Source organism: Chiloscyllium punctatum, chromosome 19 (genome assembly GCF_047496795.1).
Source record: "Chiloscyllium punctatum isolate Juve2018m chromosome 19, sChiPun1.3, whole genome shotgun sequence".
Classification (NCBI taxonomy): Eukaryota; Metazoa; Chordata; class Chondrichthyes; order Orectolobiformes; family Hemiscylliidae; genus Chiloscyllium; species Chiloscyllium punctatum.
In genome coordinates this window covers 51,137,729-51,164,088 of record NC_092757.1, presented here as the reverse complement: position 1 = coordinate 51,164,088, position 26,360 = coordinate 51,137,729, and the positions used below count along the sequence as shown (strand labels likewise).

Here is a 26,360-nt window from a genome sequence, read left to right as displayed (position 1 = left end):
GAATTACCTTTAGTCAGAGCTAAAGAAAGTTAACCATGCAAGATAATTTTAAGCAAGAATGGTGAGGGTCTAATAATGAAAATAAAGTTCTCTGAAAGAATGGATAGAATGCTTTTCTTTGTGGATATAACTTCTTAGTTGTGTATTATTCTAGTTCTTTCTGGCATATCTGCAGGGCCTCCATGACATTTATATAATATGGAGACTAAGATTATTCATAGTACTCCAAGTGCGGTTTAACCCAAGTTCTACACAGGTTTAACATCATTTCTCTGCTTTTCAATTTATCCTTTCAAAAATGAACCCTAGTATATTGTTTGCTGTTCTAAAGACTATATTAACCTACATTGTTGCTTTTAGTGGCGATTTGTGTCAATTCTACTGAGTTCCTCTACTTTGCTATCCCTTTTTAGAGGCTTGGGGCTCAATATTAACAATGGATGGATTTTGGTGGAGTTAAAATCTTGCCCTTCATAAATTCCAGAATTATTGTTCGGATTTCCTAAGTCAAATAATTTACATATAAATAGTTAACAACAGTGATCCCAGCAACAATCCTTGTGAAACACTATGTTCCACCTTTGGTAGACTCTGGCATCATTTAAGCCCTCCTCTCCATTTTCTACTCATTACTATCTATTCTGCTGACCGTCCACCCAATAGAACATGCCCTGTTTCAGTTTGATCCTTCATCTGTACAACAGCTCCTCCAACAGTGCTACCCTCCCTCTATCCAGATTATGTACTCAACTCTCTGGAATGGCATTTGAACATACAACCTTTGCCTCAGAGGAAAATGTGAGCTAGATTCGACACTCAAAATAATAGTAGCTACTAATCTGCATTTGTAGTTCATTTCAGTTAAATAAAAGATGCTAATACCTGCCACATACAAATACATCTTAAGTATTAGTGTCCCAGATGCTGCCTAGTTAAGTATATGGTTCCTGCAATCGTAGAGGATTCAAAGTGACTGCGGTAAACATCTGATGTAATTAATATCTTGTGAATCTTTTTTAAGTGGGATGTTTGATTGGTAGTTGCATCTGAAGTATTTACCATTCATTTGGCAATGTAGCCAGGAACTGGTAATTTGTGGGTTTGCATGTCAACCAACACCCAGCTCACTGGGCAAGTCTGAAGCAGCAGCAACATTGGTATTATAACTACGTAATAAACAGTTTGGGTTGTCTGCTCTTGGAGAATTTTGTTATGAATTTATAAAAGATATTGAAGTTTAAAACGATGTAATAAGATGATGTACTCCGGTTCACTCAGAGTCAGAATTGTTGTGGTTACTTCTAACACACTTTATACTGTAGAACCATGTTACTGAATGGCAGAAGGTCTAACCGTCTTCCCATCATGGGGGCTAACCAGGAATTGCTTCTACTCTTATTGCCTATCATTGGTATGTGTTTGAAATGTTTGCAGCATACTAAACCTGACTGAGCACATTACAAATTAAGCCATCTAGTTGTAGGGTGCACCTCAAACCTAGAGGTTTATTGTGCCCCAAGACCTCCATTTCTAGACTGTCACCTCATAAAAGCTCATTTAAATAAAATCTCATTTAAAATAAAATCTCATTTATTTAAATATTATTTTTAAAATAAAGAAGCTCAAAAAGAAGATATGACAAATGTATTAAAGTTATTAAAGTTTGGACTTTGTCCAGCTGGATAAGTTACTGCAGATGGATTTAGATGGTAGGACCAAAAGACATAAACAAACAAATAATTGGTTGTTAGGTATAATATTTCAAGATGTATTCTTCTCAGCTGAGAATCTGGAATAGTACATGGGAGTGAGTATATATTTGCTGCTGACCTTTAAATTGTGCTCACCTATTATAGAAATGAAAAGATATCTGACATAAAAGCATATTATTAATTAATTAATTAGTTATTAGAAATATTGATTCTGAAGTTTTCTGTTGGCTAACTGGATTGCTCTGGGTAATCTCAGGAATATCCAGAGATTTGCTTTTCTCATGAAAACATTTTAAATCACAAGCAGGAAGTTGCCTTATGTATGCAAGTTTAATGTTTTAGCTCAAGCAGTATCAGGTTAAGTGCAGATACTGTAAATCAGAAACCAAAACAGAAGGTGCTGGAAAAGCTCAGCAGGTCTGGCAGCATCTTTGGAGAGAAATCAGAGTTAAAGCTTCAGGTCCAGTTCTGAGGAAGGGTCACTGGACCTGAAATGTTAACTCTGATTTCTCTCCATAGATGCTGCCAGACCTGCTGAGCTTTTCCAGCAATTTCTGTCTTTGTTTGAATTAAGTGATATTTGTGTTAATTTCTCCAACATATAAACCATTATATTTCTAACTCTGTTCTTTCTATTTCACTTTTTAAATTTCAACTATCTTTACTCCGAATTCAGTAGGCCTCTTTCACAGGATAGTGGGTTCCTCTTTGCCCAAACTTCACTTGTTTCAAATCTTAGTTATCAAAACTGCAACCTGTGTATATGGGCACTCACCGTGCAGGCCAAGATTGCATATAATTTAGTACAGCATTGTGCTGAATAAATTAGTTTACATAGACATCCAAATAGCAGTTCATGTAAAAAGCACCTCACTGCATCACTAGAAGTTTTAAATACCCCATCTTTCATATTCCTTCTCCAAATGTTTCTCATAATCACAGGACAATTAATTTGCTTGGATTGCATTTGCTTCTTGGTCCCGCAAATGTCTACCGTAATTAACATAAATTGCTCAGCAGAGACCGTGAACTCTCTCTAACATTACTGTACTTGCAAATAGCAACAGCATAGACGTATTCAAATATTAATACAGAATATCAACGTGCTGAACAACTACCAGAACAGCATGCAATCAAAAAAAGGCACACACTAGTACTGTGTCAGTGTCAACAGCATGCCTGGTTTGCTTATACTTATAATCCAGAATATTTTCTCACTGCATAAACTTGTACGTTGGATTGTTATTTTTAGGCAAGGCACTAATTAATTACCAATGACTACATTTACAACAGGGCAGCCAAGGGCTTAAAGGTCTCCTGGTACCCCTTTCATAACTTGCATGTTAATCTATGCCGATGCAGTTTTGAAGATCTTAAGCTTTTTTTTAAGGAAAGAGGTCTGCTTCTACTTAGTTGCAGTTTTCACATTTGGATTTGATAGAAGTCTAAAGCCAAGAACAATACAGATTTACAAGACTGTAAGCGAGTGAACTTAGTCCCTGCAGATAGTCCTAGGAAATCTCTCTATGTGGGAGGTAACATTTGAAACTAAACAATAGAAGCATACTTTTAAAAAAAGGTCATCATGTGAGTGGTTGAAGGAAGAATGAGAAGAGCATTGAACTCAAGACCAGTAGTTCAGTTCAGAGCAGCAATTCAACCAAAACATAAGGAAAGGCCAAACTATCACTAATTGATTCAAAAAGTGCAAGGCACTCACTAGAATGAATTAAACAGATAAACATGCTGAAATTGTTGCCATTTGGATCTTTAATGAGAGTACAAGTAGATTTCACTCTGAAGCTATTGCAAACTCAATATCAAGGCTATTCAATTACATCAATGATGTCCAATTCTCCATGGGACCATATCTCTGAGAAAGGGAGGGAAGAATACTGGTAACATTTAAAATCATTCCAAATTCTGTTGCCCATGTTATAACTCACATCAAGTCACCTGTACTCAGTAACCTACAATTAGGCAATATTTTGATTTTAAAATGCTTATTCTTATTTTCAAATTCCTCACAGCCTTGCTCCTCCGTATCTCTGTAATCTCCCCTAGTCCCATGTCCCATCTCCACTCCTCTAATTCTGGCCTCTTGAGCATCCCTGATTTTAACTAGTCCACCAATGGTGGCTACTCCTTCATTTGCCTTGGCCCCCAAGCTTGGAATTCTCTCCCTACATTCCAGCCTCAATGTTCTTCTTTTGGGTGCTCCTTAAATCCTAATGTTGTAGCCAAGCCTTTGGTCCCCTGACCTAAAATAAATGGTTTGATGCCATTTTTTGCTTCCATCAAACTCTTGGGACAAATTTTTATATTAAAATGTATCATAGAAGAGAAGCTGTTGTTGGTAAAACTGAACTAAAATGTTTCAGAACCAGTTTAGGCTCCATCTTTAAATTTGAAGCTACAGACATTGCAACATTATGTAAGATGTTGACTCCTGAAAAACATACAAGAACCAGACAGGAAGTCCCCCAGTTACATTCGTCCCAACATGGACACTCAAAATGGTAAGTCTTTCTCATGTCTGCATAGATTCCCCTAACTCAGGAAGGAGGCAAACAAATAATATTGTTATAAGTTAGCACAGATTTTCACAAAAGTAAAACACATTCAATTTTAGAAACCAAGACTAAATGGTTGATGGTTCGAAAAGAAGGATGGATATTTCTCAAATTGTTTAAGACATGCTTTATATGACAGATTTGTTTGTACATCTCTAAGCTTAAGTTTAGAAACCTTTGACCAAAACACAAATCTTCAAGATGTTAAAAGTTTTTCAGGCACATATATTGTTAAATTATCCCCTCATTATAAACACTGAGCCATAAAGGTAACTTGCCCATTTAGAAGCTCATGCTGTAATTACACCTGTCTGCTGTGGAGGAGCAATAATATAATTACAAGCAAAATACTACGAACTATTGTCTGTATGGAGTTTCTATTCTTAATGTAAATAATGGGAATTTATAACAAACATAAAAATATGAATCAAATTCAAAGTTTTGTAAACTAAACTAAATTATAGGTAACAACAATGACTGCAGATGCTGGAAACCAGATTCTGGATTAGAGTGGTGCTGGAAAAGCACAGCAGTTCAGACAGCATCCAAGGAGCAGGAGCAGGAAAATCGGTATTCCTGATGAAGGACTTTGCCCGAAACGTTGATTTTCTGAACTGCTGTGCTTTTCCAGCACCACTCTAATTCAGAATCCCTAAAGCAAGTTATAGTTTCACGCTGATTTGATTAACCCTGAATCTGACAATCATATAATCTTGACCTTCCTCTGTGCAGTGTCACACAATACTCTAATTATCTCCCTTCATATCTATAAGTATATTTGGATTAGATTATATATTACTTACAGTGTGCATTTCTTTGCTTATATTTATAGAATGCTTTCCTGTTATAACACAACAAAAATGCTTAAAACCAATACCCCACAAATGGATAAAGTAATTAATTCCAATGAAAAGTCTCCTCAGACAATATAATTGACTGTCCTTCATGCATCTTCCAGAGTAAAGCAGATTCTGATAGTTCCACATTAATACTATACAAAAATCAATTTTTAAAAGGTCATAGGCATTCTTTGGTCACTCCTCAACGTAAATAAAATTTTGCAGTTAACTGTTAGTTATCATTAACTACTGCATTCTCCATGGTTCTGCCTCTGTCAATTAAAGTACACTTGCCAATTAATCAATACTCTCCACTCATAAAATAGAAATGTTTTTCTTTTACTTTGTATTTCTTGTGAATTACCCTGGTGAGTAAAACCAAAAGCATTGGCAAAATGGGTCTTTTTCCATCAAATTTAAATGTACATTAATTGTAAAGTGGAAAAGAACTACTTTTAGAAAAGAAACTAAACATGACTGACTAAAATTACTGCTTTCAAAAACTGTTTTTCTGAAAAGCTTTACACTTGAAGTTTCTTCTGTTGCTAGGTAGATTTAACAGCCACCAACAATGCTGCAGCTCACCCATTAAGAACACATGTGGCGTAGCAAAATATCCCAAGCATTTCACAGTATGGAAAACTAATCAGATCCAAGCAACAACTGGAGTAAGGAATAGAAAGGTCAATTTGGTAAGTTTTAAGGAGTAGCAAAGATAAAGACACTGGACACCAACATTCAAGCATGCAACATCTATTTAGAGGACACAAACCATTTGACATTTCAGGCATATAACCTTTTTGCTCAAAACTTTAACTGATTAAAGTTCCCTCATCAATTGTTGCTTGAATTTAACCAGTGTTCTCCATCTTCGTTTCAGATTTTCATCATCATTAATTTTGAACATGAGAGAGATTGATCCAAACAAAGTGTTGATGAGAGAAAATTCAGATGTATTAGAGACACAGATGATGATGGTCTGGTCATTGATGGTGGAGCAGAACACTGAGAGAGTTGAGTGATTTAGTTAAAGAGCAGAGATTGCTAGCTATGTTAAAAGACTGGAGGGTATTGTGGAAATAGAGGAACATGTAATTTTTAAGAGATTTACAGGCATTATAAGTCAAGTTGTTTGAAACTAACACCATGGAAAATGGGTCAATGGGGAGAGGATTGGAATGGGCTTTTTGAAGAGGATATGATGAAGTAGTTGAAAAACGTGGACCATACTAGGGAGAAACAGGTGGTGATATCTGCAAGCACAAGGTTAAAAAAGATGTTGAGTGGGTCAGTTTGTCTTAGAAGAGATGAAGCTGAGCCTCAAAAACATCAGATGGTTTGGCAAAACTGCTGGAATATTTTGGAGTAAGGGGAGAATTCCATGGTGTATAATAGAAGGTGAAGCTAATCTCAGTATTGAAAACAAAATAAATCCACACCAGTTATTAGAAGATGGCGATAAAAGAGGCTATATGTGGTGATAAGCTTGCAGTCATCCTGAACTTTATGGGTAGTTCTGGAGTAGCAAAGAAGTTTGGGAACAGGAGTTTATTGAACAAAGTGAAAGTTATTCATGTTGACAAGAATATAGTTAGTATAGATAGTGATTGAAATTCGGGAGGACTGAGGTCTTAATGTCAGCAATGTGGAGAGTTAGGGAAAAACACACTGATCTCCACCAGCTTTATGTCACAACAATATTCTGTCTTGGAAATATATCACCTTCCCTTCATCAAATCTGGGGCAAAATTCTAGACCTCTCCCTCTATGAGAGCCATAAGGACTACAGCTGCATAAGGCAGGGACCTTGCTGGTGAGAAAGACTGCTTAGTAGCATGGCTTCATATGACATTGGATAGTGTCCAGAGGAGAAGACACAGGAATGTTTGGATGCAATGTGAATGTACTCAGGATAAGTTATCACAGTCTCACTGTAGAAAATGGAAAAGAATTTGATGAGAAAGTCACTGTACAGCCCATGAGATAACAGATACTGGGAACTTCATGAAAGCACTTTATTGTAGTGACAGATATTAGCTAGATTTTATTTTGGGCTCAGGGAAACCCAACCTGTGCACTTTTCAGCTTTCTGAAATGCACTCCAACCCATATGTGACTTTGCCTAGGACTTTTCATCCTTTGGCACAGTTTGAGTTCAGAGTAATTTGTGAACCATGATGGAGGCTACGAATGAAAATAACCCTTCAGAATCTGTCATCCCATCACCAATTACCCTTTATTTACAAATGCATAGCCTTTGACAAAAGCACTGCTTCTCAATGAGTGAGGAATTCAGTGGTCAATATCCCTGACTTTTGCCCTTTTATGCCAGCTAGGTCTCCCTGATTGGACCAGATTACCAGGCCCACTTGGGGACACATTCCTTATGAAGAACATATGCCGAAACGTCAACTCTCCTGCTCCTCAGATGCTGCCTGACCTGCTGTGCTTTTCCAGTGCCACACTATTTGACTCTGACCTCCAGCATCTGCAGTCTTCTCTTTGTCCTGGCCATATTGTATGAGGTCTAGCTGGCTGACCTCATTACAGTCACTACAGTAAGGACTATGAGTGTGAAAGTGGGCCAATTACAAGGTTCGTCTCGATTCTCCAGCACAGCAGCACAGATACAAACGTTATCTAAAAGTCCCCTAAACCTCACCTAATCCATACCTGCTCAAAACACTCAAGCCTCTTCACCCCAACACCCACTGCCAGGTCGCTCCATGCCCCCTCAGATCTCCATAACCTATTCAGTAACGCATTATGTACAGTTCTCAAGAGTCATGTAATAACAATGAGAATTATTTTCAGATAGCGTGTAAAACAATTAAGCCCCTAACAATCAAACAAAATCCTAAACACACCAGAATAAATACTGACCAAAGGGGATAAACTACTCTAGTGCAAAAGCTGTTACCTTTCAGATGCCCTTTAATCATTTAGAGTCATAGAGACGTACAGCACAGAAACAGACCCTTCGGTCCAACCCGTCCATGCCGACCAGATATCCCAACCCAACCTAGTCCCACCTTCCAGCACTTGGCCCATTTCCCTCCAAACCCTTCCTATGCATTTACCCATCGAGATGTCTTTTAAATATTGCAATTGTACCAGCCTCCACCACTTCCTCTGGCAGCCCATTCCACACGCACCACCCTGTGTGTGAAAAAAAAAGTTTCCCCTTGGGTCTCTTTTATATATTTCCCCTCTCACCCTAAATCTATGCCCTCTAGGTCTGGAGTCCTCCACCCCAGGGAAAAGATCGTGTCAATTTACCCATCCCCGGCTCCATCACGATTTTATAAACCTCTATAAAGTCACCCCTCAGCCTCTGACACTCCACAGAAGACAGCCCCAACCTATTCAACCTCTCCCTATAGCTTAAATCTTCCAACCCTGGAAACATCCTTGTAAATTTTTTCTGAACCCTTTCAAATTTCACAACATCCTTCCAACAGGAAGGAGACCTGAATTTCACGCAATATTCCAAAAATGTCCTAACCAATGTCCTGTACAGCCACAACATGACCTCCCAACTCCTGTACTCAATACTCTGACCAATAAAGGAAAGCATACCAAATACCTTCTTCACTATTCTATCAACCTGCAACTGCACTTTCAAGGAGCTATGAACCTACACTCCAAGGTCTCTTTGTTCAGCAACACTCCCTAGGACCTTACCATTAAGTGTATAAGTCCTGCTAAGATTTGCTTTCCCACAGTACAACACCTCATAGTTATCAATATTAAAATCCATCTGCCACTCCTCAGCCCATTGACCCATCTGATCAAGATCCTGTTGTAATCTGAGGTTACCTTCTTTGCTGTTTACTACTCCTCCAATTTTGGTGTCATCAGCAAACTTACTAACTGTACCTCTTATGCTCACATCCAAATCATTTTATATAAACGATGAAACGTAGTGGACCCAGCACTGATCTTTGTGGTACTCCACTGTTCACAGGCCTCCAGTCTGAAAAACAACACTCCACCACCACCCTCTGTCTTCTACCTTTAAGCCAGTTCTATATCCAAATGGCTAGTTCTCCCTGTATTCCATGAGATCTAACCTTGCTAACCAGTCTCCCATGGGGAACCTTGTCGAATGCCTCACTGAAATCCACATAGATCATGTTCCACCACTCTGGCCTCATCAATGCTCTTTGTTACTTCTTCAAAAAACTCAATCAAGTTTTTGTGACATGATTTCCCACGCACAAAGCCATGTTGACTATCCCTAAATCAGTCCTTGCCTTTCTAAATACATGTACATCCTGTCCCTCAGGATTCCCTCCAACAACTTGCCCACCACTGATGTCAGGCTCACTGGTCTATAGTTCCCTGGCTTGTCCTTACCACACTTCTCAAACAATAGCACCACATTAGCCAACCTCCAGTCTTCTGGCATCTCACCTTTGACCATCGATATACAAATACTTTACTTTCCTAGCTCCCCACAGAGTTCTAGAGTACTCCTGATCAGGTCCTGGGGATTTATCCACTTTTATATGTTTCAAGACATCCAGCACTTCCTCCTCTGCAATATGAACATTTTTCAAGATGTCACCATCTATTTCCCTACATTCAACATCTTCCACGTCCTTTTCCACAGTAAACACTGATGCAAAATACTCATTTAGTATCTCTCCCATCTCCTGCGGCTCCACACAAAGGCCGCCTTGCTGATCTTTGAGGGGCCCTATTCCCTCTCTAGTTACCCTTTGTCCTTAATGTATTTGTATTTACCCTTTGGATTTTCCTTAACTCTACTTAAAAAAAAACACAAACCAAATCAAAGGCATATTTTGTTATCATGGTCCCTTAAATGTTTCAGTTATTTTTAGATTAAAAAGGCCACCTGCTGGACTGAAACCATTATCACATTTTGCAACCCAGCCAAGCATTCATAATGGCTACAGACATCAGAACAAAAGCTTCCAGCTATATTGCCTGAAATTAACAGAACAGAATGGTTCCTAATTTCCACTTCAAGGCATAGTGTCTGTTAATAAATGAAAAGGAACAGGTGCAGAGACTTGTTTCAACTCTTCAAAAGCAGCATTTGAAGTACATGATAGTGCTTGTGCTTTGTTAATGTAAAACAGGTGATTTGGTGATGGTTTATTATTTTAAAAGAGCTGAGTGCTTGAAAGGGCTATTTTGGCACAATAGCAGTATCTGAACCAGGAGGCCTGCGCTCAATTCCCATCTGCTCTAAACATCTCTGAATAGATTGATTGAAAATATCCACATCAATTATATCCTTCCCCTGTGCAGTGTTTCTCGGCTTCTGAACTGGGAAAATGTATAGAGGGGAAAGGTGGAAACTAATGCTTGTACTAAAGTAGTGCAATAAACCCTTTGTAAGCCTTTCAGTTTTTTTTTTCTGCCTAACTCAGAAAATTGGTTTATTTTCTCAATCTTTGCTCCTGTTTTATTAAATGCAGTACAGCTAAAGAAGCAGTGACAACAAATCTCTTGCAATTTAACCAAGTAACCAATTTTCATAAATGAGCAGAGACTAGAAATGTTAATCAATCTGTTTCACCTGAATAAACAAATCAGGAATGGTGCACTGCTCACTGACCCAGGAATGCTGAGGTTAACTTTCACATCAAGACCACTACCCAGGTCGAAATTGGCTACGAGACCAAGAATCCAACCTGTGATTTTCATGGTCACTATATCTGTAGAAAGTATTATTTACATACTAAGCAAGTGGGAAACACAACAGCAATATCAGCCTCAGACATATTCAGTCAGATCTGTACCTCAACTCCATTTACTTGGTTTAGCTCCATAAACTCTTAACACATACCATCCAAAATTAAATCTATAATTCTGTCCTTAAAGCACCGAATCTCCAAGGAAGGGAAGGCTGAAGAGACAAAATTCCAGATTTCTACTAGCCTGTGTGAGAAAGGGTATTGCTTGACTTGTCTCCTAACTATTCTAGCTCTAATTTTGTATCTCCTCATTATTTATGTCTCATCAAAATGGATGGTGTACATCTCCACAGCATTTCAATGTTCAAGCAGAGAATGCAGAATACAGTGAAAAACTAGCAATGAAAAAAAAAACAACACTTTTCTGAAACTGACTTCAGCTGGACTGCCAGCTCATTTATCCTTCTCCAAAAAGACTATAGTTGATAATCTATTAGAGCCAGACAATCCAGGTTCACATTCCACCTGATATCGAGGTGTGTCATAACATGTCCAAACGGGTTGCTTAAAAATACTTTACATAATTCTTCGGTACTTTTACAGAAGGAAATTTTCAAGAACTTTCTCACTGTTATAGTAAGTCACTTATAGAGTCATAGAGATGTACAGCATGGAAACAGACCCTTCGGTCCAACCTGTCCATGCCGACCAGATATCCCAATGCAATCTAGTCCCATTTGCCAGCATTTGGCCCCTATCCCTCCAACCCCTTCCTATTCATATACCCATTCAGACGCCTTTTAAAATGTTGCAATTGTACTAACCTCCACCACTTCCTCTGGCAGCTCATTCCATACACATACCACCCCTTATGTGAAAAAGTTGCCCCTTAGGTCTCTTTTATATCTTTCCCCTCTGACCCTAAACCTATGCCCTCAGGTTCTGGACTCCCTGACCCCAGGGAAAAGACTTTGTCTATTTATCCTATCCATGTCCCTCATAATTTTGTAAACCTTCATAAGGTCACCCCTCAGTCTACTTCTTTGATAGTTCTGCTTAATTTGGCTTTCAAAAGCCGAACTAAATTGATGAGAGTTCTACACAATATATTAAATGTAAAATTTCTCTATGGGAACCATTCTTGTACTAAGCCATTTTTAGTTCGACTACAAACGATACAAGGCAAAACAGAGGACTACAGATGCTGGAGACTAGGATTGAAAGTATGGTGCTGGAAGAGCATAGCAGGTCAGGCAGCCTCCAAGAAGCAGGAGAATTGACATTTTGGGCAAAAGCCCTTCAATAGGAATGGGGCTGTGAGCTAAGGGGGTGGAGAGATAAATGGGAGGGGGTGGGGCTGGGGAATAATGTAGCTGAGAGTGCAATAGGTATATGGAAGTGGGGTTGATGGTGTTAGGTCACAGAGGAGGGTGGAGCGGATAGATGGGAAGGAAGATGGACAGTAGGACAGGTCATAAGGGCGGTGCAGAGCTGGAAGGTTGGAACTGTGATAAGGTGAAGGGGAGGGTAATGAGAAACTGGTGAAATCTACATTGATATTGTGGGGTTGGAGGGTCCTGAGGCGAATCTTCTGCAGTCACACCGGCACCGTTCCTCACCTCTTCCTCCGCTACATTGATGATTGTATCTGGACCATCTCGTGCTCCCACAAGGAAGTTGAACAGTTCATCAACAGTTTACCAACACATTCCATCCCAACCTTAAGTTCACCTGGACCATCTCAGACACCTCCTTCCCCTTCCTGGACCTCTCCAACTCCATCACCGGTGACCGACTCAACACTGACATCTTCTACAAACCCACCTACTCCCACAGCTACCTAGACTACACCTCCTCCCACCCTGCCTCCTGTAAAAATGCTATCCCTTATTCCCAATTCCTCCGCCTTGGCCGCATCTGCTCCCAAGAGGACCAGTTCCACCACAGAACACACCAGATGGCTTACCCTTCTTTAAAGACCGCAATTTCCCCTCCCATGTGTTTGATGATGGCCTTCAGTGTATCTCATCCACTTCCCACACCTCCGCTCTCAAACCCCACTCCTTCAACTGCAACATGGACAGAACCACCACTACATAAAGTGCTTCAAAAAAGCAGGGCATTAAAGAGAAGGTAACTGAATGTAGAGAGAGAGCTAATGAAAACTGAAAGGAAAATGAAGTATAGATTTTTCAGTTGGTGGATCTGTATTAGAACATAGAACATAGAACAATACAGCATAGAACAGGCCCTTCGGCCCACGATGTTGTGCCGAACCTCTATCCTAGATTAAGCACCCATCCATGTACCTATCCAAATGCCGCTTAAAGGTCGCCAATGATTCTGACTCGACCACTCCCACGGGCAGCGCATTCCATGCCCCCACCACTCTCTGGGTAAAGAACCCACCCGACATCTCCGCTATACCTTCCACCCTTCACCTTAAATTTATGTCCCCTTGTAACACTCTGTTGTACCCTGACTGTCTACTCTATCTATTCCTCCGATCAACTTATAAACCTCTATCAAGTCACCCCTCATCCTTTGCTGTTCCAATGAGAAAGGGCCGAGAACTCTCAACCTATCCTCGTACGACCTATTCTCCATTCCAGGCAACATCCTGGTAAATCTTCTCTGCACCCTCTCCAAAGCTTCCACATCTTTCCTAAAGTGAGGCGACCAGAACTGCACACAGTACTCCAAATGTGGCCTAACCAAAGTCCTGTACAGCTGCAACATCACTTCACAACTCTTGAATTCAATCCCTCTGCTAATGAACGATAATACACCATAGGCCTTCTTACAAACTCTATCCACCTGAGTGGCAACTTTCAAAGATCTATGTACATAGACCCCAAGATCCCTCTGTTCCTCCACCTGACTAAGAACCCTACCATTAACCCTGTATTCCGCATTCTTATTTGTTCTTCCAAAATGGACAACCTCACACTTGACAGGGTTGAACTCCATCTGCCACTCCTCAGCCCAGCTCTGCAACATATCCAAGTCCCTTTGCAAACGACAAATGCCCTCCTCATTGTCCACAACTCCACCTATCTTCGTATCATTTGCAGTATTGTTGCAGGCCTCTGTGTTATGCATTTATTTTCCGTTTATGCAATTAGTACACAAGCCTGAGGAATGTGTTTGAATAATGCAGACAATACCAATTTAGAGACACAACATACTATAAAAACAAAAAAGAAGAGAATAGGATAATAAGTTAAAATGAGTATGCAGCTAGACAGTGGCATCAATGCAGATAAATATGAAGGAGAAAATTTGGGAAAAGGACAAAGTGAAAGTGAGTTGGCACAGCACGGTGGCTCAGTGGTTAGCACTGCTGCCTCACAGCACCAGGGATCCAGGTTCAACTCCAGCCTTGGATGACTGTCTGTGTGGAGTTTGCACATTCTTCCCATGTCTGCATGGGTTTTCTCCGGGTGCTCTGGTTTCCTCCCATGATCCAAAGATGTGCAGGTTAGGTGAATTGGCCATGCTAAATTGCCCATAGTGTTAGGTGCATTAGTCAGAGGGAAATGGGTCTGAGTGGGTTACTCTTTGGAGGGTCAGTGTGGACTTGTTGGGCCGAAGGGCCTGTTTTCACACTGTAGGGAGTCTAACCTCAAGTCTACAGTCTGCTCTTAGTTTGGGTTCTGCCAAACATGGAGTCTTGGTCCAAACATGGCCATAACTAGAAAATTCAAAGGGAGAAGTGGAAGTGACAGCCTTGGCATCAAGAGCATTGACTGATTACACCATCATGGTACCCTGGCAAATCTGAAATCAACAGGAATCATGGGAAAACTGTCCTACTGTTTAGAATCATATCTGTTTTGGCCGGATATCACAGTCTGTGTTCCTGGAGCTCCTCAGAGTATCCTGATAATGATGTCAGAAGTGAGAGTGTTTGTTGATGATTGCACGATTTTCAGCACAATTCACAACTCTATACTAAAGTATGGCCTGCCAATGCACAGCAACACCTGGACAACATCAAAATGTGGGCTGATAAGTGGTAAATAACATTTGTGTCATGCAATGAACATCTCCAACAAGGAAACCTAATCATCTATTCTCAACATTCAATACCATTACCGTCAACGTGCTGGGGCTACCACTGACCGGACATGGAACTGGAACAGCACCCCCTGCCCACACACACACACAGAGTATCGTGCCTACAGGAGCAGGTCAAAAGCTGGAAATTCTGAGGTGAATCACTCACCTAGATTCCCACAGCCTGCACATTTGCCTGCATGTCTGCATCTCCAGCAACACTCAAAGAAGCTCAACACCATCCAGACAAAGCAGCCTATCTGATAGGTACACCATTCACCGACCAAACATTCATTCCCTCCACCACAGATATACAGTGACAAGTGTCTACATACGAAGGTGCATTGCAACAAATCTTCCATGCTCCTTTGAAGCAGCTTCCCAATCCTTGAGCTCTATCATCTAAAAGTGCAAGATTGTAGACAGATTGGCTACAGATTCTCCTCCAAGCTACACACCACCCTGGCTTGGAATTATATTGTCGTTTCTTCACTCTTACTGGGTAAAAAAGGTCCTGGAACTCTTCCCCCCCCCCCCCCCCCCCCCCCCCAACACACACACACACCCCACCACTAACACCAGTTAGGAAGCACAATGTTTGAGTTTGCCAGATAACTCCACACACCATGAAATAATTAAATATAAAAAGAGATTGGTGGAAGCAATGCAAGCCCATTAGAAGCTAGGAAAATTAAATTCTAATGGCGAATAACAAGATATTAAAAAAGCACTTTGCAACCATATTTAGGTGGAAGACACAAGTAACATTCCACAAATAATTGGTATCAAAGGTATTAATGAGCATTAGGAACTGTAAGAAATTCAGTATGAGAGCTACGTCTGAGCAAACAAATGGAACTAAGCAGCAACAAATTCCTTTGCCTTAAGGATTTTAAAAGACATAGTTCCAAAGATAGTGAGTGCATTGGTTTTTATCTTCCAAAATTCCATAAATTCTGGAATAGTTTTCAAGATTTAGAAAGTAGCAAGCCTATGACAGGAGGAAGAGAAAAATCAAGTAACTGTAGGCGAGTTAATCTACTAACCTAGAATCTATCATTAGGGATCAGGTAACAGGGCAATTAGAAAATCATCCAATGATTAACTGAAGATATATAAACAGGAAATATTGTTTGAAAAACCTGGTTACAGATTTTGATGATAGGAGTACGATGGATCTCGTGAGCAAAGATAACTTGGTGAATCTTTTCAGGATAGGTTTCTAGAACAGCATGTTCTGGAGCTCCTGAGAGCAGGCTATACTAGATGTAGCTTTGTATAATGAGGCATGATCTCATACTGAAGGTGCCACTGCATAACTGCAACCAAATGACTGAATTTTATCGTTGAGGAAGAGAGGAGTGGGTATGAGACTAAGTTTTTAAATTTAAAAAGTGGATTGTGGTGGCTTGCAAGCAGAGGTTATCTAATATGAATTTGCAAATAATAGATAGGTTAATACATTCCGAAGTAAAGAGAAACTCCAAGAGATGGACCAATATCCATAATTAACTAGAATTGTTAAATATAGTATCAATCTAAAAGAAAAAGCAAAAGATTGTGTAAAGACTGGTGGCAGGTCAGAAAATAGGCAGAATACACTGACAGAGCGTCTACATACATAAGAGGAGGTGTCAGAGTTGGACTGGGTTGGACAAAGTTAAAAATCACACAACACCAGGTTATAGTCCAACAAGTTTATTTGGAAGTACTAGCTTTCGGAGCGCTGCTCCTTCGTCAGGTAGCTAGGTAAAGTCCAACACTGGTACCTCCTCATCATACACACATAAGATGCATTGCATGAACTCTTCGAGATTCCTTTGACAGCACCTTGCAAAGAAATGACTAAAATATTAAGAGGGAAAAATTAAAATTACCAGAGAAAACCAGACAGAAATATAAAATCAGAGGGGAAGAATTTCCACAAACATCTAAAGAAATAAAAAGTGAACAAAGTATAAGAGGTTAGTATGCAGGTACAAAATTAGGAAACCAATACAATGTTATCATATATCACAATGGGAATTCAAATGAATAGATCCAGTTAAAGCTTGGATGCAGGTATAGTTTTCTGAAAGATCACTTCAAATACTTCAATTTCAATTGCTCACTATATATATCTGGATGTATGCTCTACAAAATAGCACCAAAATATAAACAAAGAATGTTATCCCAGAGATTATTTTGCTGTTTTTAGCATTATAAGTTGTTGAGGCAGATTGTTAGGAAACTGATTACTGTTACAGCGGTGTCTCAGGAGTAATCTAGCAATTATGAATCAAATTGTTGGGCTGAAGGGCCTGTTTCCACACTGTAAGTAATCTAATCTAATCTAATCTAAAAAATTAATAGGTGATGTGCATCTCCCTGATACTACTGCAGCTTCACCTCCTCCACAGATGCAATAGTTCTTACTTATCTCGACAATTATCAAAATTCCTCAGCTGATCTTCAAAAAAAGTTCATGGTGAAAATTTCCTTAAGTTGATAGCCGTATTGATTGTAAATAAATATTATAAATGTATTAATAGATGTTTTGTGGTTTTGTAAGATCATCCTATTGTTTCAAGCATTTTACGTGGGAATACGCTCTGTAATTCAATGCCATCTCAGAAGTCACTTTACGCAAATAGATTTTGAAATGAAAAGTCACAACTCGACAGCTGCTTAAATGATTAATGTCCTAGGTGTTCATTAGTGAGGAACTGGAAAAAGATCAAAAAAATGCAACTGAGCATGAGAGAGTAAGACAGTTGATACAATAAAACAACCAAACATCGGCTTCAAAGCAGATGAAAACATTAGATCTAAAAGAAACAAAGCCCAAACCACACTGAACATAGGATTTGTATGAAAGTCATACTTTCTATTAAATCAGACACCTACACTATACCAATTATTGATTGTTTAGTTATGCAGAAACTGTTTGCCACAGTGGCCAAAATGCGCTCCCTTTGTTTATTTATTCCTTTATGGGAGCCTACTTGCCTTTGATTGGGACCTAACCCAGTGGCATGGTTAAAATTGGAAACTATGTGGGTTCCCAATGGCACTAGACTTTGGGTACATTTGATCCGATTGCAATACTATTTAGTTCAAACTATCTTAATCTTTGAACCTTGCTTGTTGGTAAGATTGATTAACAGTAGTAATCGCGTTCTAGCTGTCTGGTAAGAATTCCAATACTGTAGCACTTTCAAGGCAGGAGGTCTTTATGGCTGGATTCATTTCTTGAAAATGCTATTGTTACAAGCATACTGAGGAATGGCACTGCAGAATAACGGATATAATCATATTAACTCTTGGAATTAGTGACCTTTCGCAGAAGATGGTGTCAGAGCTGTTTTGGGAAATTCAGCACATAACTGAATTAGGAGACATACATGCCTAATGATGAGCAGTAGTCAGTGAGAAGGTGCTGCTAGATATAGATAAAGTGCATTCGTTTAACAAGACTGGACAGAACTGAATTAATTTGGAATTGCTCAACCAAAATTTGATTGGGCAGTCGAGACTTATTAATGAATATTGCTCTTCGGCATCTGACATTAAAGAATATTCTTAAAATATTAAGATGTTGCAGAAGCAAAATGTAATTTAAAGAAATATTTCTCAAAGTACAAACCATGAAACTATAAAGAATGGCCAATGATAAGAATTAAGAAAACAGTGTTTTAATACTTAGTTGGCTTTGAATAAAACCATCTGGATTGAGGTAGATGCTGTAAGTGTATCAATTAAATATGTAGTTAAAATCAAGATTAACAGATTGAAACATTAAGTGAATCAATTAATTTTTTTTTTAAAAAGTCATTTGGTAGCTCACAAGCTTGTTTTTTTTAAACCATTACTGGCACAAAATCCATCCTCATTTGCCATCAGCACTCCTTCAAAATTGATGGCAATTTCTACATCTACAATTAAAGCAGAAATCCAGAACTAGTTCTCAGAGATTCCACTTTTCTCCATAGTTGTGCTATTGAGGTCCGTACAGACTGCAAACAAGTGGTCATGAGAGCACTGACAAGAAATTGTCATTGTACACCATTAGTAAGACAATTAAAACTCTTCAAAAAAACATCATCTTGGGACTGACATGTAACTGGGTTTTTAAAATGTGTAAGTACATAATTACAGCTGAACCACCTCATTATCTCTGAAAAAGACATTTGTGGATGTCAAATTTCTCAATGGTAAAGGTTAAAAACTATATTTTTAAATTTTCTGATATTTCAGCTTCTAATTTAATCACTTATCTGTGTCCCTTCTTCTACTATTCATTTATGGGGTGAGTGTCACAGGCTGGACCAGGACTTAAAGCCCATCTCTAATTGCCCTTGAGTAAATTGTCTTAATGAATCATTGCAGTCCATATGTTGTAGGAACACTGGCAGTGCTGTTGCAAATGGTCGGATTCCCATCTGTCTGATGTCCTTGTCCTTCTAGGTGGTGGAGGTCATGAGCTAGGAAACATCTTGGTGAGTTGTTGCAATGTGGCTTATGGAGCCACATACTGCTGCCACTGTATGTTGGTGGCACAGGGAATGAATATTGAAGGTATTAGATGGGGTGTCATTCAAACAGGCTGCTTTGTTCTGGATGGTGTCAAGCTTTGTGGACTTTGTTGGAGCTAAACTCATCCAGGCAAATGGAGTGTACTCAATCAGACTTCTTACTTGTGCACTAGGGATGGTGGATAGGCTGAATTACTCGCTACAGAATTACCAGCTACAGAATTACCAGCCTTTGAACTGTCCTTGCAGTCACAGTAATAATTTGGCTGGCCTAGCTCATTTCTAGGAGAAAGTGAGGACTGCAGATGCTGGAGATCAGAGCTGAAAACGTGGCACTTTCCTCATTCCTGAAGAAGGGCTTATGCCCGAAACGTCGATTCTCCTGTTCCTTGGATGCTGCCTCACCTGCTGCGCTTTTCCAGCAACACATTTTCAGCTCTAGCTCATTTCTACTCAATTGCAATCGCCACAGGGGATTCAGTTATGGCAATACCATTGTATGGATGTAGATTTGCTCGCTGAGCTGGAAGGTTTGTTTACAGACGTTTCATCACCATATTAGGTAACATCAACATAATGAGGCGGTTCAGCTGTAATGATGAACTTACACATCATTTTAAAAACCCAGTTTTTACATCTCAGTTCCCAACCGCAACTCTATCAACAAACACATTGACTTGGATCCCATTTGCAATTCCCTGAGAAAAAGAACAGGAAATGACATCACAAGAAAGATGTCACTACAGGAAATGACATCACTAATCCAAGGAAACCCAAACACACAATTAGAAAGGGGGCCACACCACCAGTGCTTCATCTGGAGGCTCACTGATGACTTTACCTAGTCTGGTGACAAAACATGTGAAACGAACCTTTCAGCTCAGCGAGCAAACCTACATCCAGAACATCAACCTGAGCTACAAATCTTTTCAAAACCTGCTAATACCATTGTATGTCATGGGGGTTGAATTTTCTCTTGTGAGAGAGGGTCAAAGTCTGGCATTTGTACATAACACTTAGGAATGTTACTTGCCACTTGTCAGGCCTAAGTCTAAAGGTTGTCTAGGTCTTGCTGCATGTGGCTACTTCAATATGTGAGGAATCATGAATGCTGTTGAGTAAACTATTCGAATGTGTTTCATCATTTCATAGTTGATCGAGTTATGGTCTCAACTTCACTTTCCCATCTGCCCACATAACCTCTGGCTACCTTATCTATCAAAAATCTAATTCATATAACATAAGATACAGGAGCAGAAATTAGGCTATTCAGCCCATTGAGTCCGCTCTGCCATTCAATCATGGCAATTCAGCCTTGAGTAAATGCAATGACCCACTGGAACAAAATTCCACAGACTCACAACCCTTTAAGGCAGAAGTTTCTCCTCACCTCCATCTTAAGAGGTGGACCCCTGATTCATAAACTATGTTCCCTGACTCTAGTCTCTGTAAGCTCCAGTAATATCACCTCTCATTCTTCTAAATTTCAGTAGATAAAACTTTCTTCACAAGATGAACCTTTCACCCCAGGAATCAGTTAAGTCATTCTCTGAACTACTCCTAACTCAATTAGATATTTTCTTAAATAAGGAGACCAAAATTGCATACAATACTCCACGTGGTCTCACAAAGGCTCTATACAGTTGCAGTCAAACTTCAACTTTTGTATTTCATTTGCCTTCCCAATCACTTGATGGGCTTCCTTTTTGTGATTCATGAACCAAGACACCCAGATCTCTCTGTACTACCAGTTCTGTAACTACTATTTAAATAGGAAACAGCTTTTCTATTCTTGCTGCCAAGCAGATGAGCTCAGAATTATCACATTGTACTGCTTTTGGCAATTTTTCACTTAACCTATCTACATCCCTTTGCAGAATCCCTACCTCACCTTGATAACTATCCAGCTATCTCGGACTCATCATCAGATTTAGCTAGCATATATTTTGGCCATTTATCTAAGCCATTAATATAGAGTAGAAATAGTTGAGGCCCCAGCATGGATCCCTTACCAAGGCAAGAGAGCAGAGGTGTAACTCAGCCCTCTACCAATGTTGTTCTGTCACTGTCTGCCACCAAGTCCATGACTTCATGGTCTGCAAAGGCCTTGAGGCTGTGAAAAGTGCTATATAGTGCAAGACTTCCTGTTCTCATTCTTATGACACGAGCCTAATTGAATAGAGCAAGGATCAAAGCAACATGATAATGATATTCCAACCCCAAAAGACCCATTTATTCTTACTTTCTGATTCCTATTAGAAAATCCAATGATTTCACTAATGCCGATTCTCCCGCTCTATGGTGTGCTAAGATGGACGTTCTAACATTAACAAGAAGAACTCAACTAACTGCTGTGCTCTGTCCTTCCATAGATATGCTAGAATGATGCTAACAGATGTTAATACTTGAACTGCAGTTGAAACACTTCCTGACCTAAACTTGTGAACTTTAAACACTACCTAGCACGTTCAATTACAGATTCAATTTTGATTCCTCCTCATAAGATTCAGTGTTTATATTGATAATGTGTTACTAAAATGGTAATGCACTTGCCTGGTAGCACTGTCTATTTTACCAGTATGAATTTACACATTTAATTCTCATTTGGTGAATCCTTGATCTTTTTCATGAGTCTAGGAAGAGAGTAAAAAGAAAAAAAGGGAGGACAAAGAGAGTGAGCAAAAGAGGATAAATGCAAAACAGTAGAAAACTGAAGGAGAGAATGAGTGCTGATTGGAACCTTACACAACAGAAAGAAGAAAAAAGTACATATTAGTTATAAGAACTTACAAAGACTGAAGAAATGGACACTACTGGGCAGGAAGCACAATATGGGGTAGTGCAAAAAAGATGTGCAGGATTTGCTGAGTTTGAAGGAGAGGCTGGAGAGGCAGGAACGTTTTCTCACTGGAGTATTGACGACTGACTTTACAAAGGTTTATAGAATCATGAGGAGCACAGATAAGGTGAATAGCAAAGCTCTTTTCCCTCGGGTGAGAAAGTTTAAAACTAGGGGGCATAGTTTTAAGGTGAGAGGAAAAAGGTTTAAAAGGGAGCTGAGGGGGAACTTGTTCACACAGAAGGTAGTTCATATGTGGAATGGACTGTCAGAGGAAGTGGTAGATGCAGGCACAGTTACAACATTTAAAAAACATTTGGAGACGTACATAAATAGGAAAGGTTGGAGGGATATGGGCCAAATGCAGGCAGATGGGACTAATTAGTTTGGGGAATTTGGTCAGCATGGACAAATTGGACTGAAGGGTCTGTTTCTGTGCTATATGACTCTATACCTCTATGACCTATAAAATTAGCCTAAAAATGTAACTATAAATATATAACTGTATATGTATAACTATAAAAAAACTATGTATAGATTGTTGAACTCTTTAATTTTTCCTTGGTAGAGAGAATGTTGTACAGTTGGTTCTCATCACCTTGCTTCTCTGATATCATCTGGCCTGTATAAATTTGACATGGTTGACAGCTATTTAAAGTGCATCGGGTTCCGAGTCAAAAGGACATGAAATTGGTTACTGAGAAATCCTCTCCCTGAATTTATGCAACAGTCACTCCCACCTGGCAAACCACCTGAAAACAAAATATTTCTGTTAGGCAGGGTTTGAAATAACTATGCATTTGAAGAGAATGAGTAAATGTTCTCCCCCAATGGAAGAAGGGCCCCACAGAAGTCTTCAAATACAATCAGTATCTAAAATAGCAAACACAATTTAGGCAGCAAGCTTGAAACTGGGCATTTTACCAACATATTCTTTTCTTCAGAAGAATTTTGTTTGTTATGTAAGCAATATTTGGGATTGGTATTTAAGGTGCCACTGTTAGGGTGAGCAGTAGGTGCTCTCAAATCTATCCCATTATCAGGACTACAACTCGTAATGAATTAGTGAGACCTTTCTTCCATTTCAAACATCTGCTATTCAATCTGCCATAATATCATACTGTTTTAAACTTAACAACCTCATCTAATTAATGGCAACAGAATTCCAGTTAAACCCCCACCTTGATGATTTCTGGCTGTTCAGTCAGCTACATTCTAGCCATATTTACACTGGTACAGTTTACTTGGTACTAAGAGACTGAAATCTAGCTGTCTCCTCCTTAAGTTCACACTTTCAAATGTACTTCTGTTAGACCTTAGTCTTATAGTTCCAACTAGTGGATATCTAAACAGGAGAAAAGGAGTTGAATTTAGGATAAATTTAGCAAGTTAAATAGTTGACACTGAATTCATACTGCCAGTGTAAAGCTGCCATTGATATGCATTCCTATCAGAACACAGGCTTTCATAAAATGTTTGACTTAAACCACAATTTGAAAGAATAATTTGGAACTGTCTGTTAATCATTCTTCTGGGAATTGTGTACTTTGGTGAATGGATTCTGCTCTTAAATGTAAAGTTTCTAGTAGTGCTATGTTCATTCACCAGCATTTTCAACACCAAGAAACTCCATTTTAAAAAAAGGAGTTTCAAATGTCAGTGACTAGACCCCGCTGTGAAATATGATAACAAGCACTGTACAGCATATTCATACTTCATTTTCAAATACAGAGTGTAATTCTCCCTTGACACCACAAACCATGATAATCGTTTAATCTGCTGCAATGACAGATAAGGAGAGCAAATACCAACTATAAAGGAACACCACAATATTCTGGTTAAAACAACAATATAGCAAATGCACATATTAGGTGTGAATGAGTGCAGTTATTTTAAACACCTTATTTGGCTGATCAATATTAAGTTCGTACTTTGAGGACTCCACACACTCGAAAACAAATGGGGCAGAATCTTGTGCGGTTTTGATGGAGTGGGAGGACGGTTTGTGGGGGATGCCTGTGGCAACATGGCTGTGGACAATCAATGCTCCCTTAATGCCACTGCTGGCATTAATCCAGCTGTGCGTAGGGAACCGCTTGGAGGATTCTTCATTCAAAGGTATTCAGTGTCTGATTGAAGGACCTGGCATCAAGGAAGCATGGGAGTTGTGGGGTCATTTTAAAAGTCCTTGCTGGCAACTCTGCTGCCCCGTACCTTCCCCCCCCCCTCCACACACACACACACACACACAAAACCTTTCACCCATAGCATGATGATCCATGACCTTGGAGATCATAACAGCAGCACTATCGCCTCACCAATGGCACTGCAACTAACTGGTCAACAGCTCTCTACCCCGGATCCTGGATCCCTAGGAGAAGGCCTACTGCAAGCCTGTCAATGCCGAAGTGGAATGATATGCAGACGAGTTTCACTAACAAGGAAGAGGTGACACAGGACTCTTGCTGGCTGTCCAGCCAGTGGCCAAGACCTCCAGAGGATTCATCCCATTGAGTGGATCATTATCCCATAATACCAATAGCATTCATACCTTAAACAAAAAAATAGTGAATCATCAAAAATATGTTAAATTGCAACTTTTATAATGGGTTATTTTATAGGAAGAGGAAACCTGATGATGAGCGATTGCCCACAGAGAGTTATTTTGGAAAATCATTCAGAAGTTAAGGGTCCAATTAGTAACATCTCAAACAATATGAACACGCTTGGAAGATATATATAAAGGACTCAATTGCAGACTTTAATTTTCCTACTGCAAAATGGCATCCCTCTATACTCCATTCTCCAAGTTACACTGCAGAGTGCAAAGTTTACAAGTCAAGTACAGATGCTGTGCTTGCATTCATGCTCAAAAAGGAACTGTACCACTGTCCCAAAAACAACGGCTCAGTTGCTTATACTTCTACCTCAGAGGACAGTAACATCATTTCATAGCTCTCACAGCATGCAGTTCGGAATTGGGTTGGGGGGGGGGGGGGGGGGAAAAGAGGGGAAATGATTCAACAAATACCATCACATAGAGTCTGTTTCCATGCTGTACATCTCTATGACTCTTCGGTCCAACCTGTCCATGCCGACCAGTTATCCCAACTCAATCTAATCCCACCTACCAGCACCCGGCCCATATCCCTCCAACCCCTCCCATTCATATACACATCTAACTGTCTTTTAAATGTTGCAATTGTACCAGCCTCCACCATTCCCTCTGGCAGCTCATTCCATACATGTACCACCTTCTGTGTCTTAGGTCTCTTTTATATCTTTTCCCTCTCACCCTAAACTTATGCCCTCTAGTTCTGGAATCCCCGATCCCAGATAAATGTCTATTTATCCTATCCATGCCCCTCATAATTTTGTAAACCTCTATAAGGTCACCCGTCAGCCTCTGACGCTACAAGGAAAACAGCCCCAGCCTGTTCAGCCTCTCCCTGTAGCTCAGATCCTCCAACCCTGGCAACATCCTTGTAAATCTTTTCTGAACCCTTTCAAGTTTCACAACATCTTTCTGATAGGAAGGAGACCAGAAATGCAAGCAATATTCCAACAGTGGCCTAACCAATGTCCTGTACAGCCACAACATGACCTCCCAACTCCTGTACTCAACACTCTGACCAATAAAGGAAAGCATACCAAATGCCTTCTTCACTCTCCTATCTACCTGCGACTCCACTTTCAAGGAGCTATGAACCTGCACTCCAAGGTCTCTTTGTTCAGCAACACTCCCTAGGATCTTACTATTAACTGTATAAGACCTGCTAAGATTTGCTTTCCCAAAATGCAGCACCTCGCATTTATCTGAATTAAACTCCATCTGCCACTTCTCAGCCCATTGGCCCATCTGGTCCAGATCCTGTTGTAATCTGAGGTAACCTTCTTTGCTGTCCACTACACCTCCAATTTGGTGTCATCTGCAAACTTACTAACTCTACCTCTTATGCTCGCAACCAAATCATCATATACAATGCAGTAATTAACACAATGGAGAGCATTTGAATTTGAATGAAAAAATATACACTTTAAACACAAGATTTAATAATACTTTAGCAAAAAAAAATTAAAGGCAAGTAAGCATTTTTATAAGCACGGGAGGTGGACATTTTATTTGCAGTATAACTCTCTCATTTAAAATTTGTG

The 26,360-nt window shown here is 39.6% G+C and overlaps 1 protein-coding gene across 4 annotated transcripts in view; it reads right to left on the bottom strand.

Annotated features, from left to right (window-relative positions):
* LOC140491336 (rhomboid domain-containing protein 2-like) overlaps nucleotides 1-26,360 on the bottom strand; it is a 61,300-nt gene that overhangs the window by 19,751 nt on the left and 15,189 nt on the right. The window contains exon 4 of one of the 4 annotated variants that reach the window (XM_072589371.1): nucleotides 22,730-22,957. The exons of the other annotated variants lie outside the window; for them this stretch is intronic. Coding sequence (XP_072445472.1) covers nucleotides 22,936-22,957 — 22 coding nt within the window. The 3' untranslated portion in view covers nucleotides 22,730-22,935. Of the gene's footprint in view, nucleotides 1-22,729; nucleotides 22,958-26,360 lie in introns of those variants that run through there. 4 annotated transcript variants of the gene reach the window in all.